Source organism: Myotis brandtii, unplaced genomic scaffold (genome assembly GCF_000412655.1).
Source record: "Myotis brandtii unplaced genomic scaffold, ASM41265v1 scaffold6, whole genome shotgun sequence".
In the NCBI taxonomy this organism is placed as follows: Eukaryota; Metazoa; Chordata; class Mammalia; order Chiroptera; family Vespertilionidae; genus Myotis; species Myotis brandtii.
Genome location: NW_005370271.1, coordinates 2,020,943 through 2,048,351, shown reverse-complemented (window position 1 = coordinate 2,048,351; position 27,409 = coordinate 2,020,943). Strand labels below are relative to the sequence as shown.

The 27,409-nt window shown below is 39.7% G+C and overlaps 1 protein-coding gene across 4 annotated transcripts in view; it reads right to left on the bottom strand.

Moving 5' to 3' along the window:
• Positions 1 to 7,292: 7,292 nt before the first annotated feature.
• CPEB4 (cytoplasmic polyadenylation element binding protein 4) overlaps positions 7,293 to 27,409 on the bottom strand; it is a 53,537-nt gene continuing 33,420 nt past the window's right edge. The window contains exons 3-10 of one of the 4 annotated variants that reach the window (XM_014550331.1): positions 22,501 to 22,551; positions 15,837 to 15,860; positions 14,055 to 14,228; positions 12,574 to 12,663; positions 12,078 to 12,196; positions 11,444 to 11,558; positions 10,125 to 10,306; positions 7,520 to 7,812 (exon numbers count right to left, since the gene is read on the bottom strand). In XM_014550331.1, coding sequence (XP_014405817.1) covers positions 7,585 to 7,812; positions 10,125 to 10,306; positions 11,444 to 11,558; positions 12,078 to 12,196; positions 12,574 to 12,663; positions 14,055 to 14,228; positions 15,837 to 15,860; positions 22,501 to 22,551 — 983 coding nt within the window. In that variant the 3' untranslated portion in view covers positions 7,520 to 7,584. Of the gene's footprint in view, positions 7,813 to 10,124; positions 10,307 to 11,443; positions 11,559 to 12,077; positions 12,197 to 12,573; positions 12,664 to 14,054; positions 14,229 to 15,836; positions 15,861 to 22,500; positions 22,552 to 27,409 lie in introns of all 4 variants that reach the window. The other 3 variants (XM_005879379.2, XM_005879380.2, XM_005879381.2) reach the window with 3 other exon arrangements.

Here is a 27,409-nt window from a genome sequence, read left to right as displayed (position 1 = left end):
AGACTGATTTGGTTCCGCTAGAGTGAGTTCTCAGCAGGGCACAGATGTTCCTTTTCTGCATTCTTAGAGCTTATTGGAAGTGCACGGGGGTGGGGTGATGCTGGGGCACGTTTGCAAAAGGAAAGTTTTGCAGGAGGGAAGTGATATGTGATCAGAGACAGAAAGCCTATCACGGAACGGCAGTCAAAGCACGGATTGCCTTGGGATGTGTGGCACCCAAACGAAATGAAGGGCGGAGTCCTGGCCGGTGTAGCTCGGTTGTTAGAGTGCCGGCCCATGCACCATAGGGTCCCAGGTTCCATTCCTGGTCAAGGGCACATACTTGGGTTGCAGGTTCAAACCCCAGCCCCAGTTGGAGCGCTTGTAGGAGGCAACCAATCCATGTGTGTCTCTCATATTGATGTTCCTCTCTCCCTCCCTTCCTCCCTCTCTCTCTCTAAAAATCAATGGGGAAAATATCCTCGGGTGAGGGTTCAAACAAACAAACAAAAACAAAAAGAAATAAGGGCTGGTCTGGCCAGGGAGTCGCGTGATCAGAATGGCTTTGATGAACCAACGTGACGGTGTATCTGTGGAGAACTTCTCTCTTTCCTTCCGCGTGGGAGTGAGGAAGAAGGAAACTGGAGCTGAATTGGAAATGGGACGGGGGTCGAGCTAGGCAGCTGCGTGGAACCGCAGTGAAGTTCAGTGTGGACAACGGCACCAGCTCCGGACATGACCCAGCAGAGCCCTTGCAGAACAGGAAGGGAAGTGGGGCTCTAGGGCTCCTGGCACCAGGGAATGTGCTAGGGGCAGGGGCCTGGCAGAGAAGAATTACTGAGTGGGCTGAGGGGCAGGGACCATGGGAGAGAAAAATTGCTAATTATCTCGCTAGAAAAGCAATGTGTTATGATTAAACCCAGCCAGGTGTGACCTTGCTTTCCTCCCATTTGTACTTTTAAACTTTATGTGAACTTTTACCCTGCCAGTATCAGAAACAGCTAATAAACCGCTTTGCAGTTTTTTTTCTCTCTCTTTTTTTTTGGAAATACTTTGTAGTATTGCAGATAAAAGGCTTTGCTGTACTCCCGGTCAGCACTGCAAGCTGCGATGCTCCTACGGGAGGGACGCGGCTGTAGTCAGCTGGCCAGCTTAATAAAGGCTCTTAAAATTTAAATTTTGAGTCGGTGGTCTATCTCGCTGATTGAACCCATAACAGGAACACGATGGAGCCGTTACCTGTCAACAGTCTGGAGCCAAAGAAACGTGGGGCAGACTCCCAACAATGCAAGCAGGCCCTTTCCCTTAGAGCCCTCGGGCCTTACTCACCTAAATGGCCTAGGGCTTCCCGGGAGCAGGGCCTTGTTTCCTAAGCGTACTTCATGACACAACTCCTTCTTTTTTGTCATTTTCTTGCCGTAAGGACTATCTTAGTGTCTGAAGAGTATAATCGGCCAGATAAATATTAGAGTTTCTTGCGTCCATTATTCTGTTATTACATATGTCAGGGGGAAAAAAATGACCCTGGAAACGTTAACTCATTTCATTAGTTAAAATCAGGAATTCTTTTGTCCCTTAATTTTTAAAATCAGGAATTTCCTTTTCCTGTGACTTTTGGTCACACTTTAAGGGAGTGTTTCTCAAACAAACAAACAAAAAAGAAAAAAATCCCTAAAAATTACTTATTTTCTTTCTGAACTGGGTGTGGATACAAACCCATTACCGACAAAGGTTATGAAGTACCTTGATTATTAAGGATGGTTGAGGATGGGGCAGAGAGCTTTCCCGGTGGGTGGGGCTGGGTGAACTCCCAGTAAGTAAGGAAGCTCAGCCCAGACAGCTCCGCACACCCTTCCGGACGCACCACTCCGATCCTGACGCCGGGCGCAGTGCACCTACACATTCATTCACCACATAGTTGCTACAGCACTTGCCTAAAATAAACATTTCCTGAAATAAGACTAAATCGACTCATAGTACCTTCTCTCTCTCTCTCTCTTAGCGCCGAAGCCGCCTCAGGATGCCTTGGAATGCTATGGATTGGGGGGGAGGGGGGGGTGCTCCACTGAACTCTGAGCCTAAGTTTTGCTAATGACAGGTAAGTTTTAGCTATTGCCAGCTGTGACCTGGTCCTCTGGGGGAGCCTCAGCGCTGCTGGCTCAATCCTCAGGAGGCCCTGTAGTGGGAAAAGTTGCATATTGGGAAAGACAATTTAGAAGCAGAAGACTTTAAGTCCGTTTGTCTCAGGACAACTGCTGCTCCTTCTAGTCTCAAGAATACTATATCCAAGGTAAAAAAGAGCCCAAGTTAAATTTGGCAAAACGGGGCCAAATTTCCCAGTGTGGTACTTTCTGTTAAAAGTTTGAAAATGCAGCGTGAAATAGAAATACTGACACATGACAGCACTCGGCAGCCCACAATTACTGAACCAAAACAAAGATAAGACTTTCAACTCACGTGGCATAGAGGTGAGAATCTCCAAGGCCACGCCCTATGACCTTAGGATCTAGGGAGGAACTGAAAGTCAAAGGAGACTTGCTAACCAGGGGCCTCGGGGAGCTTGGCAGAAACCCAGATTCTCCATTCACAAAGGCCCTTTGTCAACCTCCTGGACACTGACCTCCCCCAGCAAACACCTGCTCCCTCACTGTTCCTGGACAGTTGGCCTGAAGCAGATCCTGGGCTAAGGCCTCGAAACACACTCCAGACTCCCGATGAGAAGACCTGCTCGGGGCAGCGTGGGAACTGACATTCACGGGCCCGCATGGCTGTGCGCGCTCACCAGCAGTGCTCACGTGACCGGGCATCGTTCCTGACCGCTCGTTCTGTCATGGCCCAGGAATATATTCTTAATATTTATAAAACGTTATTTTCCCAACCATGGAAGCATAACCTACTTATGTTGAAAATAAATAAGTATATTAAAAGAAAGCTGAGTTAAAAGTTTTATTCATTCAACATCTCACATTACAAATATTTAAAAATTATATGCATACTGGTATAAATAGTCATTTGCAAACTATTTAATAACATTAATTTTCCACTAGCACTTCAACAAATGAACTCTTTTTAAAAAGGAACTGTGTTATATAACTTAAGAGTAGAACATACAAAAATAGGAACTTAACGTGAAAATGACTTTAATAAAAAATGAATTACCCTTATTTAAAATGCTATAATAAATACTACAACCTCCCCATACACAGTAAAAACTATATGGAAATTCAGCCAAGTAGTACAATTAACTGACATACTTAAATAACTTTTCCTTCTGATAATATGAGCAATACACTGGGGAAAAAAACATTAGGGATTAGTAAAAACTAGACACCCACTTGCTAAAAGTTTCACTTCCAAAAAATATAACAAAAATCTGATGAAAATTATAAAAACTAATTATACTTTAAATTTTAAAAATATAAAAAATAAAACAGTTGAATACAATATTGTCCCAATTCTTACAATGCTATCAGTCACAGTAGCTTTAAAATAAGATAATAAAATAAAGCAAATGACCAAAACCTCTTTTATTCCATTTTTAAAAATAATCTCAAATTTACATTAGTAGAAAGATTGATTTCTGATTCTTTTCTTTAGAAACACCAACAAGAAAGAGGATTACTCTTAACAGTAGAAAATGACATTTTTAAATGTCTGCAATTAAAAACAAAGAATTACACTGCAAAGATCTTTCAAAAGTTTGAAATAAGTATTGCACATAACTTGAAGTTAACTTGCCACAATTCATCACATTCAAGTTTCAAATCACCTTTTAACAGAAGATTCAACTCTTCAAAACAAAAGGGGTGAGTTATCAAGTCTTTCCAACAGCACTCTCATCAAATGCTAAATTCATTCACTGCAAGTTTTATTTTGCATTCTGCAGAGGTCTGTGTATGGAGAAGTATATATATTATACCAAAGCGTGGGGACCAGAAGGAGGAGGGAGAGGGCTCCTTTACATAGAAAATAATCAGAAACACTTTATTTTACATTGCAAAAATAACCATGTAATTACTCTGTAACTACATTGTAAGTACATGGCTGGTGCCATGCTAGTGCGCTAGAACTACATGCTTGGTAAATTGAAGTGATACCCTAAAATCTGTAAACTAATTACATGTTAATTATGTTTTGAGTTACATGGTAACTCCCAACTACAATCCCATGTAATCTGAAGGACATGTAATCGATAAAGTTCAGAGTAATAGATAATAATTGTTTATGCCCTGTAAATTGAAGTGTAACCAAATAATCTGTAAACACACTTGTCACACAATCACAAGTAAATATTAGTAGAATAGCGATTTCTTACATTAGTCATGCATACTAACATTACACACCTGTCCCACGGCAGGCTGGTTTTTTCCTTTATATATAATTTAAAAGAGCAGACATCTCTGAATCAAACACTTAACATCAATTTATTAATATTAAAAATGGCTAAACATTCACCAAAAAATGTCTGCGTTATGAATAATTTTAAAAACTTAGTAAGAAGCTGTAGACAATTTTGTCATTTTAAATTTCTACCCTATGCTTATGCATTTAATTTTTTTTTTAGGAACTACAGTGTTATCTGTCATTTTCATGCGAATTTTTTTCATTAATTTGTGACTTCACATAGACTATCTCTTAAATTCTAGGTCCACCAACAGCTGGTGCTGGGAAGGATGTTTAAGCAACATGCTTTCTCTTTTCTGCAGACTCTAAAATAGCATTGCCAGTGCACAACATCCATAATTCAAAATGTATGCAGAGCACTGAAATGTATAAAAAGCAGAATATAAGAAAATAAAATTTATTAAAATTATTTATATTAAAAAATGAAGTATATGAAGATCTCTCAGTAATAAAAGTACAAAAAGCTACTCTTTGCAATATGAAAAATTGAGGTATTGCATAAAGAGATATCCCGTCAGTGAAAAGTGTGCCTAAAAATGTTCACTGTTGGAAAAACAAGATATACAAAAGTAGTGCATAACAAATATACATTATGTGCATGACAAAATAAGTTAGCTACAAAACACTGTACCGAAATTCAGCAGGTCATGTACAAAGGGAAAAATTATTATTCAAAGCTAGTTCTCAAACAGTGTTATTTCTTGTTAACTCATCACACCTGTTTACTGAGTAGGAACAGCACAATAGCACACCCCAAGACGCCTACAAGCGTTGAAAAGAAGAAAAAGAGGCAAATGAACATTCCACTTAGGATTATGTAGTTCAGGAGAAAAGAAAGTCCCTGACCAGCTACACGAGAGCACCCTCCATCCACGTGGCTGCTTCCAGCCTTCGCAGGGGGCCCTGAAAGCAGCTCCCGCTCTGTGTTGGACTACTAGACAGCAAATGCCTCCATTTTGACCTTTGGAACTGCACAGGTATAGCGTTCATTAAAGCCTGTATTAAAATAAAGGACTGCTTTTCCTAAAGACAATCGGTAGGGGCATCAGCCAGGTGGTTCCACCGTAGTGCTGGGGCAAGTCTTTGGTTTTGAAGGATCCAAGATGGTACTGTTAGGTAGCACAACTAGCAAGATTGCCATTATGTTTTTTTAAAACGTTTTGCACACTGATGATAATCTTTTTAATGGTGGATAGGGCATTTAATAAGATAAAGTCAATTAAAATCAAAGTTACTTCCAAGAGCAGGGCTTCAAGAGACTATTTTAAATTCACCCCTGAAGCATACTGTCCACACATAAGAATGCCTTTCCGAGCTAGGATTTTATTTATAATAAAGCATGCATTACTCGACGAAGTTGGCACTTCAAACACTGACTATGTCCCATGCTCAGTTCTGAAACTGTAACGGTATCTTATTTTATAGGAAGAGGAAGATAAACATACGGACCTTTGCAGATTCACACAGTTACTTAGTTCAACAGTGCAGAACACTTTGCAACTACTCAACTTTTTTTTTTTAATTTTTTTTAAATTTTCTATGTTACAACTAAATTACAGGATACCCAGAGTAACTTTAAATCTAAAAGTAAGCCAATCAGCAGCCAATTAGTGTATTGATTTTTGTCTTCCAGTTTTGGCTACAAGTGTATTTTAACACAAAATCAAAAGGACATCCTTGAGGTAACGTCAAAATGGAGAGCAAAGGCTGACACCTGATGAGTGTTAGTAAATTAGGATAGAGTTTATCTAGAACATCAAAAATAAAATGTAGCTACTTGTCCTTCGGGAGAGGAAATGCTACTTTTTCCACCAGTTGTCGTGAACTCTAGCTTTGGTAGGTTTCCTAGGGCTGTGACCAGATAAGTAAGTTTAAAAATAAGTAAGTGCACTCCCCTCAGTAGTCAATTTCCCCAATTTTTACATTCTACATGTTCACAATTGTTTAAAAGAAAATAAACCTAGATCTGCCTACTTGACTGCTTCTGATGTGGAAGTAACTCCGAGGCAGAATGAAATTAGATTCGGCCTCTGAACCCTTCAGTGAGTGAGAGGCTGCTTCAATCTTGCTCATGCATCTGCGTTCGCTTTAACATGCTATTTCCTGTTAGTAATTGTTAACGTCCTCCCCTGCCTGTAAAAGAACAGAAAGGGGATGGAAACAGAGAGAGGCAACAAGACGAAAGAAAAGAAAGAAAAAGGCAGAAGCGTTTCCCGGGAGACAAACTGTGTCAGGATAGACTAATAGTGTTATTGTTGCATGGTTATTTTAATAAAAGTATTCTTATATGTTATATGAGTTTATCTAGAACATCAAAAATAAAATGTAGCTACTTGTCCTTCGGGAGAGGAAATGCTACTTTTTCCACCAGTTGTCGTGAACTCTAGCTTTGGTAGGTTTCCTAGGGCTGTGACCAGATAAGTAAGTTTAAAAATAAATAAGTGCACTCCCCTCAGTAGTCAATTTCCCCAATTTTTACATTCTACATGTTCACAATTGTTTAAAAGAAAATAAACCTAGATCTGCCTACTTGACTGCTTCTGATGTGGAAGTAACTCCGAGGCAGAATGAAATTAGATTCGGCCTCTGAACCCTTCAGTGAGTGAGAGGCTGCTTCAATCTTGCTCATGCATCTGCGTTCGCTTTAACATGCTATTTCCTGTTAGTAATTGTTAACGTCCTCCCCTGCCTGTAAAAGAACAGAAAGGGGATGGAAACAGAGAGAGGCAACAAGACGAAAGAAAAGAAAGAAAAAGGCAGAAGCGTTTCCCGGGAGACAAACTGTGTCAGGATAGACTAATAGTGTTATTGTTGCATGGTTATTTTAATAAAAGTATTCTTATATGTTATATTATTAACAATAATTTAATTAAAAACCCAAAATACTCTATCATTTCATTTCTCTCTTAATCTCTCTCTCTCCTCTAAGAAAATGTTGCGGGAAGTATGGATCCTCTTGCTCTCCAGCAAGAGTATAAAACTTCCAGGCAACATGATGGCGATAGGAAAAAGGAGCTCATACATATTGTTTTCAGTGACACAAGAATCTACAAAACACCTCTAGTATAGGCCATTCTTTCATTATACTATTGTGAAGTTAGACTGCTACAGAGGGCATGCCAGCGTGAAGAGGCTGAGGAGGGGCAGAATGAACAGAAGAGTGCACTTATTCTGAGGCCTGAAAATGAGCACTGTAGTTCTCTAGTTCCAGCGGAATGAAATATGCCGGGGACGGTCCCCGCCCTCCTTCACCAGGGGCTTGTGGAACTCCCTGCCAGCACGAGAATGAATAGCAGCCCAGCAATATTCACAGTAATACTGCAGACAGGTAACATTAGCGCAGAAAAATGGAGCAAACTTTCCCCCGCAACGGGCCCCCTGACATTCATCACACAGCTGATCATCCAAGACGTATGGCTTCACTTCCACCTGCAACCAAAATAAAAGGAAGGAGGTTACGTTTTCTGTGACACCGCCAGGCCACTCTTCCTTCCTGTGCGCACGCATTTCCATCACTGTCTGAACGGCTCTGCCAAGATGCCCCACATTCTCATATTGAAATTAAGAGAGTCCATCTTTTAAGAACCCGGTCAGGTTTTTATACCCATCATTTTACATTTTTGGCATATTAAATCACTTTTCAAAGGCAAAAAGAATTCCACAGAAATAAAGTGAAGGCAGCTGAGCATTATGAAATTAAACCCCCGGGAGAATTTTCACAGACACACACCAGCATTTTAATTAGTGGACTTGGTTGTTCATTATATGTGGAATTATAGTTTAAACAAACCCAACTAAGAGCTTCCGGCTCCACAAAATAGCCCTTCGCTAGTCAAACCCTGACTTCCATGGCGGCTTCTGAGTGGTAATCAAGCCTGGCTGTGGCTTCTGTTCACAGGGCACACATCTTGATTAGAATTGCAAAGCTGCTACTCTGGGAACCCACATGCAGCTACTTTACTCACAATCTCCAGCCCTGCACCCTCCTGTCAGTAGGAAGGGTTTACTTGAGTCTAAAAGCCAAAGGTGCATTTAGGAACTGGGCCCGCTCCAGTGTTCAATAGGCTGCCTGTTATTTGAGCCTCTCGAGTATTAAAAATAACCTGGCTATTAATTCGCCAGTGGGAATAACGTGGTTGTTTTTAGTCTTGGACTCGTGGTTGAAACTCCCTTATACCAGATTGTCGTTAACACCGGTGCCATCCAGTTCTGACAAAGGGGAGCCGGGATCAACAGGAGAAGGGTGACGGGGGAGACAGAGGGGCAGGCAGAACTAGAGCACTAGGAGGCCACGCCAGAACTCTACAGAGAGCAAGAGCACTGGTCGGAGAACTGGATCAGAGGAGTAAAAATTAAGTCTAACTTCTAATGACTAACCTCACAACTCTGACACCTGTGTTGGAATGAAGCAGTGGAGCCAGAGACTGTTTACTCAGATGTACTCATTTTTCAGTGTGACTCAAACACAGGAGGCCTGTCACTGTGGCTAACACTGCACCTTCCTCCATATTCACAACAGAATGTGCACCCTTCTCTTTAAGCTGGTCAGCATGACGACACTATGACCTTACAGTCAGTACTGCCTCTGACACAGAATATACATGACATGAAGCATGAACAGTTTGTGTAAGCCACTACTGCCTGGGTGGATTCTACATGCCGACTCGAGAAGAGCACATCTACCCATCCTTGGGAGCACAACGCCTCAGAGCGCTGGGCATCCCAGCCAGGCCTCAGAAAGGTGCCGTCTGCCAGGAAACAAGGAGCCCACATGAATGCAAATCAACGCATTGTTTCCTCCACATCCACAGGGTCTGTCTATGAAAAAAGTCAGCTGAACTAAACACTGCTCCCCAGTGCGGCCGCTTCACACTCTATGTACATTCTTATCTCAGCACAAACTAGGAACAAACCGTTTGCCTACTGGCCGTCGGCACAGGCCACACTATCTACCAGACCATGAACTCCCGAGGACAGGGACTTCTTGTCCTTGGCACGAAAACATTTGTTGAACGCATGGAATACAAAGATAAGAAATGAATCTGTGAATGCAAAGAAATAAGATACATAATGGAACGTTTCAAATACATTAGAAAGTAGAGGGCAAAGCTATCTTTGTGGTTTTCTCCAGCCCTTTGATTCAGAAGAGAAACCCCATGAAGAGGAATGTGAGGTGATGGAAACAATGCTGACAGCTCCCACCTCGCTCCAGGCAGGACAGGCCACAGATGGAGAGACTGTGACTTCTTCTACTTAATCTGTTATAATGAACTATTTCTAAGACATGCAGACCTAGAAGTAAATTTATTCAATCATTTGTCACATAGTGCACTGGAAAGCAGGGCTCACTAAGGTCCTCATAATGTCCCAGGATGAAAAAAAAATGTCAGGAGACCTCAAGGACATTCATGTTTGTATACTTGCTAAAACATAGCAGGAAGGATTTGGTAAATATTGAATGATTGACTAACTGAAGAAATGAATGGATGTAGGTGATAGCTTAGGAAAAATTAAATTGATAAGTAAACTGATACAAGGTTCTGGTTAGGCTACTCAAACAAGGATACAGAAGCAATTCCTAGGAAATTCCTACATGTATTATAGAACATACACCTAGAGGTCCTACAGGCATAACTGTCAGCTGTCGATTTATGGTCATATAAAATTTCCCCATCCAATCTGGTAATGACACAGTTAGAGGGCCATCTCTAGAACTTTCCAGAACGCAGTCTAGGACTTACCCGTTTATCTATCTCTCCATGCTGCAGCTGAACAAAGCGGGCACTGATAGCAGCTATGTAACTCTGTTGATTAGAGAAGGCGACTCGCCCGGCTCCTTTTGGGTACTTCAGCTCAGGGTCGGTATCGATCCCAGCATAGCACACGCCTCCATACAGCCGATCCATTATCATGGCAAGCTCCACTAAATAAGAAAGACGCAGAGAGGGGATCTGAAATCAGGAAGACTCAGCTGGCTCACCAAAGGTTTCATCAAAAGCAGCTCATCTGCACTCTGAGCTCATGTCATTATAATTATTCAAATCAAGCGTTATTATAACCAGTTGTCCATTTATCTTTTAACTAAGGGCAAGGGCCTGCTAGATATTTTACTTATGTTCTCTTTTCATCTCCGCAGCATCCCTATGAAGTAGGCAGTAATTTTTTGGGGAAACTGACGCACGGAGAAGATGATCACTCAGTCCAAGGTCACAGGCGGTTGAGTGGCACTGCTGGGCTTGGCACCATGGTCTATACCACGTTGCTGCCATATATTTACTGGTTAACAAGGTCTGGCTTAGTATAAATAATCATTTCAACACTAGAAAACTGATTTGGTAAGCTCTTTGTTTGGAGGCCCTTCTGGCTTTTTCCATCAAAATCTTGTGACCTTTCCCCACAGGCTAGCTATTTGCCAATTTCTCTTATAAAAACTTGAAATAACGAATGTATCACTTTCTCCATTATATGTTACAATTCTGAAACTGCATTCTTGTTCATTTTCTGATCTTTATCGTACTTATACTACCAAACCTCAAATGAGGTGATGGGGATGAAATTTCTTCTGTTAGCACTATGCTAACAACACGATACACTGCTGGGACCCATATTATATTTCAGAGCCCAGCAAGTAGCTGATAAGCAAACGAGGACATGGGAAACAAACACTAAACATCGCAATCCAGCATCTGTTCTTGAAGGGCGTCGTTTATTTTCCGACGATGATGAGAGTGATGGTCATGGGCATTATAAGAAACTGCACTAAGCATCCTGCATTGGTTATCTCACTTAACCCTCAAATCAGCTCTATAGAAAGGAGATACACTTACTACTCCCTTTGACAGATGAGGACATTGAGAATTAGAGAAATTAAGCAATTGTCCAAGGTCACTCAACTATTAACTGAGAGCAGAGCACATGAATTCAAACCCAGACACTTTGATTCCAGAACTCTCACTCTTAGACATTAACTCAACTGCTTAAGGGAGAATTTATCCCGAGAAACCTTTATAAAATACATCTTATGCTAAAGGGTGAGGAAGGTCTTTTTGTTTAATCATACCTGCCCGTAATGGTCGAGGAACACCACCAACAAATATAGTTTTTCGTGGGTCAAGAGGCTGTGAACCATCCATCACAAAGTCACTGTCACTGAGGTTCCAAGGCCGAATCTGCACCTGGGGAGTGTGCAAACCCAAATGTCTCATTCTCAGTACAATTTGTGGGGGGAAAATGTTTAAAACTGTTGCAGAGTATTTTATATTTTTAAAACAATAATTCACATCATTAAAAGCAATAAAGCTGTAAAACTAGAAAATATTTAAAAATAGTGTATCCTAACCCTGCATTTCATTTTTAAGAGTAAACTGAACAAAGGTGAAAATGTGATGCCTATTAGAAGCTAAATCTATTATTCAGAGGAAACTCGGCTACTTTATCAAATGCATTATCAGGTGAAGTCTTTTAATAGTAAAGATTTGCCAATGTTTTAATTAATCAAAAGTTCAATGGCCAAATAATATGCACAAATATACAGAATGTCAATGTTAGGAGCTTGACAATAGTAACAAAACTTCACTCCCAGTCTACTTACAAACGTGTCAATGAATAGAAACATCAAGATGCTGTGGGTTTTTCAAACAGAGTAGAGATGGAGGCAGAAACCAGAAGCTATTCTCATGCTGGAATGCACTTACTGGTTTGTCTTTGATCGTGGGACTTGAGACACACAGGTAGAGCTTCCCATCTTCTTCAATACACGCATCAATGAGAGCCTGGACAGAGCTCTCATCTTGAAATAGCAGGAATGCATAGCCTGGTGAAAAGGGGGGGAAAGGCGTAGACGTTCTCCTAATTATTATTATTATTTTTTTGCAACATTTCAAGAGAAAGGAAATATAAACTAAAACTAATGAAGGGGAAAGGAGTTCAATTTCTTTTTAATTATAACAATATTCATACCTAAAGTCTGATATCAACATTAAGTTCAGTTTGATATCTTGAAACATCTTTTAGAGTAAAATTAAATTTGAATTGAAAGTAACATATTAGGTAGAAATTTTAAAGATGCATTTGGGAAAATAGAAGTTTAACAATGGGAAATTTTACACTGAAGGCAAACATTTATGAAAATGGTAAACATTAAACAATAAAAGGACAAATGTACATGGTATATTGAATCTTGAGAATTACCTTTAGGAGGAAAATAGGATTTGCTCTCTGCCTTATGAGGCCAATCCACAATTAAAGGGCCAAAGCGACGGAAACTAGCTGTGATCTCATCTAATAAACAACAAAGCAAAATAGATTTCAATATTTTTGTGATCATTTTTAGGAATTAGTTTAGAAAAAAACAGTTTCAAATCTCCTATTTACATAGCAGTACAAAAAAGTCCCCCCTCAAAAAACAAAAACAAACAAAAAACAACTCCCGCATCCCTTCATCTAGACTCCCCAACTGTTAATATTGTGCACAATTGCCTCTTCCCTTCCTCCTACCTGTACCTTTACATGAGTCAAGCTATTTACCTGTCTACCCACCACCTATCATCTTTTTCTGACATGATGCTCTATATCCCATAATGCAACTGTTGTGACCTCCTCAACGAGGTCACTTCCTTATGTACTACCACACAGCACTCCCGATCAGGAAGTCAGTACTGATACAATGCCCACATCACAGACTTTATCCCAACAGCATCTCTCTTTTCCCTTCTGATCCAGAACACGTGCTGTATTTGGACAGCATGTCCCTAGGGCCGTGGTCGGCAAACTGCGGCTCGCGAGCCACATGCGGCTCTTTGGCCCCTTGAGTGTGGCTCTTCCTAAGCCTTAGGAGTACCCTAATTAAGTTAATAACAATGTACCTATCTATATAGTTTAAGTTTAAAAAATTTGGCTCTCAAAAGAAATTTCAATTGTTGTACTGCTGATATTTGGCTCTGTTGACTAATGAGTTTGCCGACCACTGCCCTAGGGCATCATCTTCTTCAATTTGGAACAGATCCTCATTCTTTCTTGTCTTTTACGTGCTTGACAGTTTTAAAGTACGCAGGCCAGTTATTGTGTAGACAATGCTCACCTGTCCGTACTGTTTCCCTGTGACCATAAGCATGCTGTGCATTCTAAACAGGATTCCCACCTTTATAATGCCACGCCATCCTGTCCTAATTGGGCATGTGAAGCTTGATCACCTGGTCAAGTTCATCTCTGCCCACTTGGTGTTGTGTTACTCACCAATATCACATTTCCTCATCAACTGTGGCATGCACTAAAGACTCCGGCCTGCACCAGCTACCACAGTGAGAGTCCACATCTTTTTGGAAAATACATAACTGCATTTGGCCAAGGCAGCACACACAGACAAAAATGCAGTTAGCACTTATGTCTTCCCTCAACAGAATCCTTGAGTTTTCCGTGATGTCTGCTCCTTTTCCTTTCGTCTAATCATTTGCTTCTGCTGGTTCCTAAAGTCCTGCCCCCAACCCCTTCCTTCTGTGAACTAATGGTATAGGCTGCGATAGGAAGATACAAAAAGAGAACAGTGCAATCAAATCAGAATACCTGGAGCCAGGTAAGATTGTTGTTATCATAAGAGTGACCTCTATCTATGAGTTTCCTACTGTGTGCCACAGCCTGGGCACTGGGCTCTGGATGCTTCTTTCTAAATATACCTTCATCGATGTCAGGAGGCAATCCGCCCACAAACACCTTGCGAGAATATCGCTCCACTCTTTCTCCATTCTGGTGAGTGAAGCAGTGAGGTGAACCCAGGCCACTATGAAGAGGTTGATCCCCGCGGCCATCATCCAAAAATCCATCTTCCATTGGAAACAGTGAAGACTGACCTGGAATAGAAAGCAGGAAGAAAGCTAACAGAAAATGTTCCAGGCCACTGGTTATCTTGCACAACAAACAAGGCAAGCAGCTGATTCAATAAAACTGCGGCTTTTCCTTTTCTCACTGAATAACAAATAGCACCACTGCGATATGCTCTTGAACTCCCATCACCTTCAAGTCCCAACTGAGTCAGAGAGAAAGGACATGGTTAAATAGAGGGCTGCTCAGTTATCCCTCTGGGATCCAGTGAGGTGGATGGAAGTGCAGCAGGAGAGAGCACTCCTTTGAAAGCAGTTGGCAGCGCACAGCAGTGCCTTGGCAGGGCCCCATGGCCACTGGCAACCTAGACATGTACACTGAGTATTAGATTCGACTGTCAGATGCTAGATCACTAAAACTTTAAAGAAAACAACAATAATATGGCCTGCACAACCTCCTCTAAGAATGTCCTTAAAATGAACGTGTTGATTTTTAAAGTGAGCACTCATCTTAGTTACATTAACTAATGGGATACAACTAAACCCACTTAATGCTATTACCTAACTTCATTGTCTGGTCTAAGAGAATTTGAGATTTTTAGGCATGCTAAAGACGTATTTTCTTTCAGTTGAGTAATCATCTGCTACAGTGCTATCTGATTCTACAACTAGTCATTAAGTTTGATGTTGAAAATCCTATCTAGAATATATAAGCAGAAAAGACCAGAGATGCCAGTGTTTGTATTCTTCCCATATTGACCTGACAGCAAAATTCAAACTTTGAAATCATGAGCAAAACACAGAGCGACAAGTAAGTGCAGAATCTCCCCCGCACTGGCCACTGCTCAGGCTGCCAATCACGTCTAGGTCCTGCACAAGGAACTCGTTAATGGGTCCTGCAGAAATGCTCTCAAGTGCTCTTCCTTCACGAAAACATTCCAATGTCCTTTGGTTGCCACACTTCTCCTCCTTCCACCTTTCACTACTAAACACAAATAATAACAGTATATTTGTTATCCTGTAAAATCACAGCTCAAAGAGTTATAGAATGAAGACTAAAAAATGACTATAAAATTGGAGGCTATTTCCTGAATGATCTTCAAAAATCACATTTTGAAGCAGAGCTGACTCTTTAAAATTCTCTAAAATTTCTAGAGCTTTCCCCCAATGTTTCAAATGTATATGATTAGCTACTTATATAGCTAATCACCTTTTAAACCAAATGCATTTTGCTGACTTGGTTAAAAAAAAAGTAGACAAGGTATTCAAGTATAATTGAACTTCTAATATACTCAGGTATTTGAGATGATTGGGGCTGTATTTTCTTTTTTAAAGAGTCTTAACTTTTTTCTAAGAAATTCATTTTAGAAAGAAAAAAAGGAAACAAATCTTTATATATAAATAAGTTGACTTTATAATATAATATAGGAAAATTATTTTGGTTCAAATCCAAATTCTACCATTTTGACTCCTTAAAACGAGAATGTCTATAATGTTAACTACAATGAATAAAGTATCTATGAATCAAGCCTAGGTTTCATTCACCCACCCGCTGCCCCATGAGGGTTAGAAATTGAGCAAACTTGGATCCTCTCCAAATACAACTATACATTCAAAAGTTAGAAACAATAATGTTACCTCTCCTTCGCCCATATGTCCTTGCTGCATGTCAAATGAGAAAAAAAAACACACAACCTTTCAAACATTGTCAAAAGGATCAATTGTGATTTCATCTACCAGCTTTGTAATTGAAAAAGATTGGCTATATATAATTTTGTCTCAAAAACAAAGAATCTGGATGGTGAGAGGTCAATCTTATACTTTCTTTTTTTAAGTTCTTCAAGGACACTTGTTTTAAGGGAAGCTTTTTGCTGTCCAAACTAGTATAATACTAAAGGAGTATGTCACGTGATCTAAACCAACTATCATATCAATCTTCTTTTCTCTCAGAATTCCATGCTAACTAGCAATTTAATGAATATCACAATATTTAATTCTTGGCTATTTCACCACGACAGGAGAAATAGCAATTGTATACTACTCTCAATTAATCCCTAATAAAGAATATCATAACACATGAAATCTTTAAGCAATTTATAAACTTCCTTTTGGTCAAAGGTTTCTTGACCCTAATCAAATCTTCCACTATACCCCAAATGTTGAAAAGTACAAAGTTTGGCATTTTATCACCAAGCAGGTGACAGCCAAGAAGAGCAGTATATTCATATTATATGTATTTTCCTGAATACTCAGGAAATGGCCACATGAACTTCTAATCAGTAAACTTTTGAGAAAATGCCTTCCCTGAAAAAAAACTGGCATTTATAAGCCCAGCCTGTCCAAACACCTCAATTTTATTCAACAAATGTTTCTTGAATGCTCACACTGCTGGGCACTATGGATAAACACACAGAGCCCTGACTCCACGGCCACGTAAGTAAACACTGAGACTGCCATGTGTCTATTTGCTATGATAGTTAGGTGACAGGTGCAATAGGAACAAACAGGGGAGGAACAATTATTGCTGTGTTTTTTTTTAATCCTCACCCGAGGATATTTTTCCATTGATTTTTTTTTTTTTTTTAGAGAGAATGGAAGAGAGAGGGAAAGACAGAGAGAAATATTGATGTGAGAGAAACACATTGGTTGGCTGCCTGCTGCACGTGCCCCAACCAGGGCCTGGGGGAGAAGCCTGCAACCGAGGTACATGCCCTTGACTGGAATCAAACCTGTAACCCTTCAGTCCACAGGCCGACGCTCTATCCACTGAGCCAGACCGGCAAGGGCGAACAATTGGTCTTGATTTAAGGGGCAGAAAGAGGGGTGAGTAGCATTTGAGTAGCATCTGACCTTAAAAGAAAATCAGAGCAAGGCATTGCAGGGTGGTGGTGCTGCAGACAGGGGGGCTGTGATGCTCAGGGAAAGAAGCCCAGAACAGAAGCAGATGGAGCAAGGGGGGTTTGGGCTGGAGATGAGGTTTACACAGGAGGAAGCGGAGCTAGCATAGCTCAGTTATAACTGAGTTAGAAGTGTAACTTAGAGGTGCCACATGCGTCTTCTCCAAAATGGAATTATGTCTTAAGCAAAATACATTTCTACCATTACTAGAAAACACTGGATTACACCAAAGTACTTGGGCAAACGGATTAAAACAGCATAAAATCTCCCTCAGCGGTTAGGTTTTCCTTTACGAGGCCTTGTTTGGAGAAGGGAAAGGTACTCTTTTACTTTGTCAACCTGACGGAGGTCAGAAAGACAAAGACACCACAAAAGCAGATGCTTGTCCAAAAACATTCTATTCATACAACTGCTCCAAAGACACGAGAGTTTGGGGAAACTATTGATTTGAAAATCTGGGTTCTGTTGATCTCAAAAAGTTAACAGATGTTGCTTGGATTTCTGAGAAAATATATTTGAAAAGACTAGCCTTTTAAAATCTACAAAACTAACATTAAAATCTCATAGCTACCATTATTTAAAAAATAAATATAGTTCCAGGAACAATAAAAGCTACAGATCAAAAGCAAATTCAAATACTCTTAAAGTATTCAAATGGTACTTTCAAACTTTGATTTTGTACCACAAAATTAAGCTGGTTAAATGCTGGTATTAAATCCTGAAAACTATTTAGAAACATTTTCCCACATTAAGAGAAAATCAGTTATTGGTATACAATGTTTATAATTATAAAAACTGCCCATTCAAGTAGGGAAATTAATATAAATGAGTACCAAAATAATAAAAACAATGTCATTCTAGAACACAGAAAATGAACATGTTTAAATGTATGAGTTCTACTTATGATAATGCTGTTAACACTATACACTATCTTTAATGTAGATTTTGATATGTGACATATATAGGAGAACGTACACAGATCACAAATGTACAGATCAATAAGATTTCTATAACGTGAACGCACGTATGTAACCAGAAGCCAGATATTGACAGAATGGTCAATGGTGCCCTTCATCTTACGGATGAAAGATGTTCGCAGCACCTTTTCCTCACCAACTGCAAAGTATACTTGGTGCAAACACATGGTGAAATACCTGTAACACAGATAGATCCTCACCACTTTCCTGAGGAATCTGTCTTGCAGACAGATTTCCAATCTCATGATTATCAAGTGCTGCATATTTTTGATGTTTCTCAAACATCCAATAAAGTAGCAAGTAAAAAAATTACTTTAAATATGTTTAAAGAAATCTACATTTGGAAAACTTCTAGCTAAGTCAGCTGAAATAAACTGCTCAGAATTTTTCTTTAATTACCAAAGAGTACACTATTAAAGGATTTCAAAAATACATGCTATTATTAAATAAAAATCTTTTAATCCACATTGGGGTTAAAATGAATACTATTTATATGTTTATCTACTTTTATTTCTTAGTTTTGATTTATAAAATCCTCAATAATTTAATGTTTAGTACTAACATGATTCAAGAATGTTCTAAATGGTGTGGTGAAGGCAATGGGGTGAGCCCTATTCCAATATGTGTCTTTATAAGATTTCAGGACACAGACAAGCACAGAGGAAAATCATGCAAACACAGAGAGAAGACAGCTGTCTACCAGCCAAGGAAAGAGGCCTCAGAAGAAATCAACTCGGACTTCTAGGCTCTGTTACTGAAAAGAAATTTCTGCTTAAGCAACCCAGTCTGTGGTACTTGTTATGGTGGCCCTGGAAAACTAATATGTAACCAAAAAGTAGCTAGAAAACTTGTTTGTTTGTTTTTTATATATGTAGAACCCAAGGATTCCCCCTCAAAAAAATCTCTATAACTAATAACCCAGCAATAATTGAATACTTCCCTAGAATGTGCACTACAGCATTCTTTGCACAGTTATCAATTATTATTTGTTGAATTATACTGGCAATACCTTTAAAAGACATGGGTAGTATATGAAGGTCACTGCGTAGTATGAACACCAATGAACTGATGACTGAGAATGGAAAAATGACCCCAACAACAGTGATTCACCCCACTGGATGAGTAAGCCCTTTTCATCTCTGTATATGCAAACTCCAATGTCCTTCTTTTTTTTTTTTTAATATATTTTATTGATTTTTTACAGAGAGGAAGGGAGAGGGATAGAGAGCCAGAAACATCGATGAGAGAGAAACATCGATCAGCTGCCTCCTGCACACTCCCCACTGGGGATGTGCCCGCAACCAAGGTACATGCCCTTGACCGGAATCGAACCCGGGACCCTTGAGTCCGCAGGCCGACGCTCTATCCACTGAGCCAAACCGGTTCTGGCTCCAATGTCCTTCTAATCTAGACTGCGGAAGCTGGGAGACTACTCTGAATTTTTCTTATTACTTACTTGTAGCCCTGAGCACGAATCCGTGCCCCAGTAGCTTGCCAATAGCTCGCTGCCGCCCCTCATACCTTGCTCCTGTAGCTCTCCGCTGCCAGCTTATAGCTTGCAGCCCCACCCTCCTGCTGATCTGTGATCCAGTTGTTACTTGGTTGGTCATTACGTTTCACGGTGTAACAACCATTTGCATATTACATCTTTATTTTTAGGATGTAAACCCCATGTTTTTCCAAAAGCTTCGAGATTAAAATTTTAAAACAAGTTCTACAATAATTATCATAGTTGAAATTCAAATGTTCATGAGAGAAAGAGAATAAACATCTATACTAGTATATAAAGAGTTTATGGTAGATAGGGAGCTCCTTACAGTTCCTAAAGTCTTAAAATTGAATAATGAATATAGAGCAACACAATGTATTAGGCTTTTATTTTCAGTTATAAACTGAAAATGAATTAAAATATGAAGAGATTGCTTTTAAAAGTGAATATAGTAAGTTTTAGGTTATCTACCTTAACAATAGACATAGAAAGCATGTTCAGCCACAATTTTTATATATTCTTCTAATCCCTTGTATTGTATTTTTTCCTTATAAATCTTTAACACTAATATTCCTAACCAAAAAATGACACTCTAAATATTTTCATTTTACTACATGCCAGGTGCTATGCTAATGATTTACATGCATTTAATCTTTACCTCAATCCTATGACATGGGTGGTATTTGTGACTTGAGTTTACCTTCATTAAGCACAATCAATGTATTACACCAGATTTGCAATATATGTGCTCCTAAAACCTTAGCTAAAATGAGAACAAAGCTCCTAAGAATCAATACATGAAAGAGATCAATCTATCTAGAGAAGCAGCCCACCATAGAAGATGTTCCATAAATTTGACTGAAGAGAGTGGGCTATGCCTATGCCTAAATCAAAGTGACTAAGAAATTGTCTCAACACCCCTCCATCTCCACCTCATTATAATTTCATAACTGTTAATCAATCTTCTATTATAATCCACTTAGCTACTGAAGAAAAATAAGTCTATCAGTCGACTCACACATCTGGTCTACCTAGAAGGATTATTCCCCATTACAAATGCATACATTGATATCTGGTCCTAGTCGGTTGGTTATTAGGAACTAACACTTGATCAAATCTGACAAAATCAAGTTCTGAAGCCCTAGATCACAATACTAGGTCTGCGCCCATGACAGGCATAACCTCACACTCTGGGGTCTTGTCTGAGGAGCCAGCACGTCTCTTTGACATATCTTTATTCTTTCTTTATCTTCCTATCTTTCAGTTAAAGCGGTGTGAACCTTAGCCAGTATACCCTTATAATAAATACAATTTCCATGTATGCAATGGTAAAAAATATCTAGTCCCCTTCTAGTAAAATTTCAAAACAAATATTTTTGGGAAAAGGTTACCTTTACTTTTTTCTTTGCCAAGTAAATGTCTTTAAAAATGATCTATTCATAAGAGCAGAAATATTTATGGGGGCAGGAGGGAAAGAAAACATCTCATAAGAGATGTTTTTAAAAAATTAAGTGAGTTGGGCTTTAAGGACAACCTGCTAGAGAGTGTTTATTTTTCTCACCTCAACAAAGATGGACTCAGGGCAACTGATCTAATTTAGTGGCTTCACGAGGAGACAGGGACAAAGAAGAATTGATCACTTTGTCTAAGATCACAAAGCAGTATCTCAAACCTGGTTCACTGCAATTTCCATCATGCAGCCCCGACTCTGCAGCTTGTTCCCCAGGGAAAGCTACCAAGGCAACCTTTACATGATCCCCTTATCCTGATGCCACTGTCACCACTGGGTTTTGTTTTCAGTCTACACACATTTCTGCTGAAATATTATATTTTGGCCTTATTTCTGGAAGCGATAGCATGAAAAGACCAAAGTCGGGTGAACAAGTAAGGTTTTTATAAACCGCATGTCTCCAGAGGATCTGATGCGCCCACAGCCACTCTCATAAATCAAATCTCCTCATTTTTCCTGGCGCGACAACCCTACGTCCTTCAGAACACTGACTTCCAACACTAGCCAAAAAGAGGTCCAGTCATAAAGATAACTTTAATTCCCCATTCACAATAGACCACAGACAAGGAGTAGAAGTTTTTTTTGTGTGTGTTTTGTTTTTGGAATGATGAAAATAAAGTTATTTAGTCAAGAATACTTCTTAGAAGTGGTGGGACATAAAATGAGTTCTGACAAATGGAAAGCAAAATGAACACACACATTTGAAATCCACTCAATAGTAAATGAGTAGAAAGAAGTAAACAAGACCCCTGCATTCCACCCAATTACTTTAACTTATAGCACTACCAAACAGAACATTTTTGATTCTTTAATTCCTTCTGCACCTACATGTCTCCTCCTCCCCTGTGAAATCTAGTTTGTTTCAGCATAAGCTCATAAAAACAGAACGCCACAGCACAGTGGTAATATTTAGAATTGTAATCTACTTGGCTATTGAAGACACTGCAAAGGCCATAAAACTTCATTTCTCTTGTTCTCATTAGACAGCAACCAGTGAATGACCTTGTCCTTTGCAATGTCAACCCCTGTGGTCTCAGGCAGCTCTTCCTGGTTTCAGATCTCTGATTATCCTGGAACATTTCTCCAACTACATGGAGATGGTTTTTATATTGACATTTCGAAGGTCACTCTACAGAAGCTCAAGTTAGATTAAGCCCTCCTGCTTATAACATTATATAATTCTCATTGTGACCAATTTCAAGACAGAGAACTGGTTGGCTCTCAAAGTTCAAAAAGGTCTTGCCACAATTTGGAGGAAAAGTAATTATTCATAAAATACCTGATAGAGTAATAGCAACTTTCAATTGTCATTACAGAATAAACTAATGCCATTTCTCTACTTACTGAAACATAATTACTATATTGTTTCACCTATACTAACTGGTTTCAGTAGATGAACTTCACTAGGGTAAATCGATTATCACTTACCATTAATAAGCAGAGAGCTATCGGATCCTGGATATGAATAGTTTAGACGACCTGAAGGTAAAAGAAGGCCGTTACTAAGTTTGTTTTCTTCATGGATGGTTTAAGCGTATGCAATAACAAAACTGAATTGCTTGTTTTAGTAGATAAGGTATTAAAAAGCTGTATTTGGGATAAAACTTCGTTGTGCTAATAACCACAATGAATCAGAGGACATACCAATCAGCACGTTGGCAAACATTCAAAATGGGAAAGTCTGAAAGTAGGAAAGTTATTTGGTCATTCTAACTTCTAAATCCCTATGCAAACTAATTTCCTTTATACCATTATGTTCTACTACCAGTTCATAATGACAATCTTCACATTTTTTTAGCCCTATACATGTGAAAAAATTCAAATATATAGTTTTTTATTGCTTTTTAGAAGTATGTAATTAGCAGTAATATTTTTCTATGATTTAGAACAAAAGTGCCAGGCTTGTGCCTACATGTACAGACATGCTAATGTGTTTAAATTTGCATTTGAGAATCAGTACAGAAGGTAAAGAAAAACATACTGTATTTACATGTGACAGAAAATATCAAAGCACACAACACACAGCACAATGCCCAGAGCACAGCAGACACTCAAAAAATACTGGGATAGTTTCCCTTGAATTTTTAAGTGGTTCAAAACTAGGTTTTGAACCTAAAATGGACACCCACTATTCCCATCAAAAAAGACTTTGTGAAGGTACTAACATTTTGGAGGATGCAACAACTTCTAAATTAGTAACCACAAAAAAAGGGAGGATGGCGCTGGAAATGGTTTCTCCCTCTATAAGGAATTCAATTTATTTTTTTTATTGATTTCAGAGAGAAAGAGAGAGGGACGAAGAGATAGAAACATCAATGATGAGAATCATTGACTGGCTGCCTCCTCCACGCCCCCTAGTGGGGATCGGGCCAGCAACCCTGGCATGTGCCCTGACCAGGAATCGAACTGGACCTCCTTATGCAACCACTGAACTACACTGGCTGGGCAAGGAATCCTATTTCTGTTAGGGGAGAATTTCTACATGTAAGTTGAGGTATCTAGACCACAAATCCTTACTGAATGCACACCATGTACCTAATTCTATGCTATACATGACAAAAATCATTATGGAAACATTTGTAAGTCTCCATGTTCCACGTGCCCATCTGCACCCACCTTCATAAGAATGGTGGAGAACTCTCAACAAAGTCTTGCTCATGTAAGGAATGGACAGGGGAACCTGACTATTACTAGCAAATAGCTACCATAGCCCAGCCCAGCACTGTATAAATGAGTAGTGTGAGGATTTAAAGCCGACTCAGAATTACAACTGTAATTCTAAACTCCGACCCACAGAACCACGGGAGACTCTCCAGGCTCTGGAAAAGTGGGTAAGCAGAGTCTCTCCCATCCCCTGAGGCTGCGTGGGGCAAGCCAGCCAACATGCCGGGAAGACGACCCGGTTCCCCTGAGTACTACGGGGACCAGAGCTAACCTGCGGGCCTATGGGTCCAACAGCCATGTTTACAACTCCAGAAAGGAACCTCAGGCCTCAGCCAGCCTTCAACCTCTCAAAATCCTGCTTCTTTGAAAGAGTCTCCACAGAAATGAACTCACACTGTGAAAAGAGAACATTGTTCTCCATTGTTAATAGCTTTAATTAATCTATATCCAAAACGTGAGGCTCTAATATGAAACAAAATCTGAACTTAATAATTTTCCTGCAATTTACAATCAAGTACATGGATTGTTTTTACTGTCATTAAGTTATTAATTGTTCTATTTAAAATTTCAGCTTGTTCCTATTAAGGGAGTGGAGGTAGGGTTGGAAATGAGGAAGGAAGAGGTACAAAATAACATTTCAATTTATTCCTAAGAAATGGCTTCATTGTTTAATACTAATCACACAGCCCAGTATCCAGCTCCACTGGAATTCCACCTGAACTGCTGGACTATAAGCCCAGATCTTCTGACCTGTCACGAGTGCACTTTTAAAAAAAGCACAGACTTGAAATGCTGGAATAAGAACATGACCCTTGACGGTTAAACACTCGGAAGGGGGCGAGCTGTTTCAGAATCACGTAACTCGTAGTAGCTGCTGACTTTCTATAATGGAGCACAGCATACATTTGTAACTGAAAAACCCTCGGGTGTTGAACTAACAGAGCCATCACACATACCATTTTTATTTATCTTAAAACATTTTGTAAAAAGATGATGTAAGTTAATACAGACATTTATGTCACGTCATTAACTGAAGTGAAGAGGAAATGTTTTGTTATTTCGAAGAGGATATTCAGATATTTGAATATTTCGAATGCCAACATTCCAGCTGAAGTCCTGGCTGTTCCACATGAACTCTAATGCCTCTTCCTGGATGCCAAGCAAGGACGAGTAAGTGAGACAAATGACCAAACAGGCTGGCCCAGTTTAAGAAATCAAGCTCGGCCTCATCAGAAACTCACCTCTGGGTGACTTTTAAGGAAAGGAGAGGACTGTTTCAGCTCGATGGGCTCAAAAGTGTCCCTTCCCTCAGTTCTGGAGTTCGCCTCACAGCGCCCCTCCCAAGGAGGGCCTTTGATGTTTTTTCTGCTCCTGAGATGTCTGAACCCAGTCATTCTAGCCTCCAGCTAACACAATAGGGCCCCGGAGAATCACTGGCAAGGTTCAGAGTTTAACTCTGAAAGGTGATCCTTGTTTTTAATTCTCGACCTGGTCAGGTTGGAATCAATTTTGACCTCTGAGTAGCAAATACATCTGGGACATTTTGTTAAACAATCAGTAATGGGTAATGCTTTCTTCTTCAATTTAAAAATATAAGCAGTGACAGAGCATTTTTTAAGCTTTCTTAATGCTTCCCTAACCTGTGTGCCCTATCCTTCTGCAAATTCCTTCTATAATTAAAATATCTCGAGTCACCCGTTCATGACATCCATTGTAGATGATACCTAGCACTTTCTTTCTGGAAACCTTCCCGGAGCTCCCATTTGAGGTCTTTCAGGTCTTCCACGAGCCTTTCACATGCTCCCTCTGCTTTAACATCCTCTGCTCTGTGGACGCCAATATACATGGGCACTTCTGCATTTTCTATTCCATGGGTACATTACCCACAATCCCCTCCTTCTGAAGGCTATTTCTCAAGTCTTTTTTTTTTTCTTTCAGATTCACCTTTTTCAGGGCACCATTCCCAAAAAGGAAACCCACATTTTAGATCAGCTCGCCAAATTTTATTTCTAGCTCTGCTGCCCCAGCCAACCTTCTTAGGTAATTATTTCAGCTACTGGCTTTCTTATCTCTCTTACATAATAACCCCTTTAGGAACTAGAGCCTTTTTTAACTAGCACTTTGAGTTTCCTGTTGGGGTACCAGGCAAGCATTCAGTGAGTTCATTCCCTGAATTTAGAACACCGGTGTTTCACAACTGAATAAAGCAAAATAAAAGAAAAATAACTGTATATCTAAATATAAATATAACTCAGTGGTTGTGGTTTTTGTTTTGTTGTTGCTATTTTTTATTTTTATTGATTTCAGAGAGGAAGGAAGAGGGAGAGATAGAAACATCAATGATGAGAGAGAATCATTGATCGGCTGCCTCCTGCACGCCCCCTACTGGGGATCAAGCCCGCAACCCAGGCATGTGCCCTTGACAGGAATCGAACCCGGGACACTTCAGTCCGCAGGCTAAAGCTCTATTCACTGAGCCAAACTAGCTAGAGCGGATGTTATTTTTTTTATAACACATCCTATCTATAAACATAACCCAGGTTTGGGCACGTTTAGAATTTAATTCCTCAAGGGAGGAGGAGGGCATTAGGATTTCAGACAAGTGAACCTATTTGGTAAAGAAAACAATCTCTGAATCATCTTGGTATTGATTGTGTTACAAATAGGAAGAAATACTGCCTGGTCAGCAGGCCCAATCTTAAAGGACACAGCAGAGTCAGTCTCTGGAGGCCAGCTGTGGCACTTGGAGCCAGGAGCCTGGCATACATCATGCGGAAGGCACAGGCTATATTTGGTGACATGACTCAACCTAGCCAAATATAGGCAACTGATACAGTGCGACTCTGGGAACCACACTACCAAATTCTACAGCCTTGAAAAGAGCCACACTCCAACTAGGCAATTCTATGCTAGGCATTTGCGAGTTGGGAGAGAACCAGTATTTACCAACCAGACTGACTAAGAATTGCTGGGGGAAGAGGTGCTCAAAAGAACAGTATGTACTATCATATTCTTTTAAGACATTAATTAAAGTAACCTAGTCAATGAGATGAAAGAAGAAAAGACTAGAAGGAAATTAATATATTAGCAGTATATGTGCGTATTACTTTCAAAATTAGATAAAAGTTATTTTCTAAAAAGTAAGCAGGTATTATTGCTACTGATGATTGAGCAGGGAATGATACAATAAAGGCTGCCCTTTCAAACACACAAACAGCAAAATTATCAAATGCTCTCCAGGGCTATTAGATGTCATGCTGTGACCTTTTTCAGAATCATGCCAGCATTGCTGGTGGCATGGTGTAGGCCAAGGAATGACAATGGGGGATAGCTACCAGGTTGTCCAAAATACAGATGGATAGCCATGCAATCCTCTAAAGTGACAAGTAGAATGGAATTCTAAGTTAATGTTTTAATTGACTCACATTGTAAAAACTTGATACTCCAAAGAAAAGGGAGGGGTCTTCAGTGAACATCATTACAAATTTCTAATAGGGAAAGGGATACGTGTGGGCTTAGGCCCATGTCTAAGGTAGATCCAAGATTTACACACATAACTCATAGATGTGTATATACATACACATGCATTTGTTGTCGCTGAGGTACTCCTGCTACCTTGCTCTTGCTAGTTTTATTTATTTCATGCTAAGTGTGTCAAAGCCATGCTGCAATA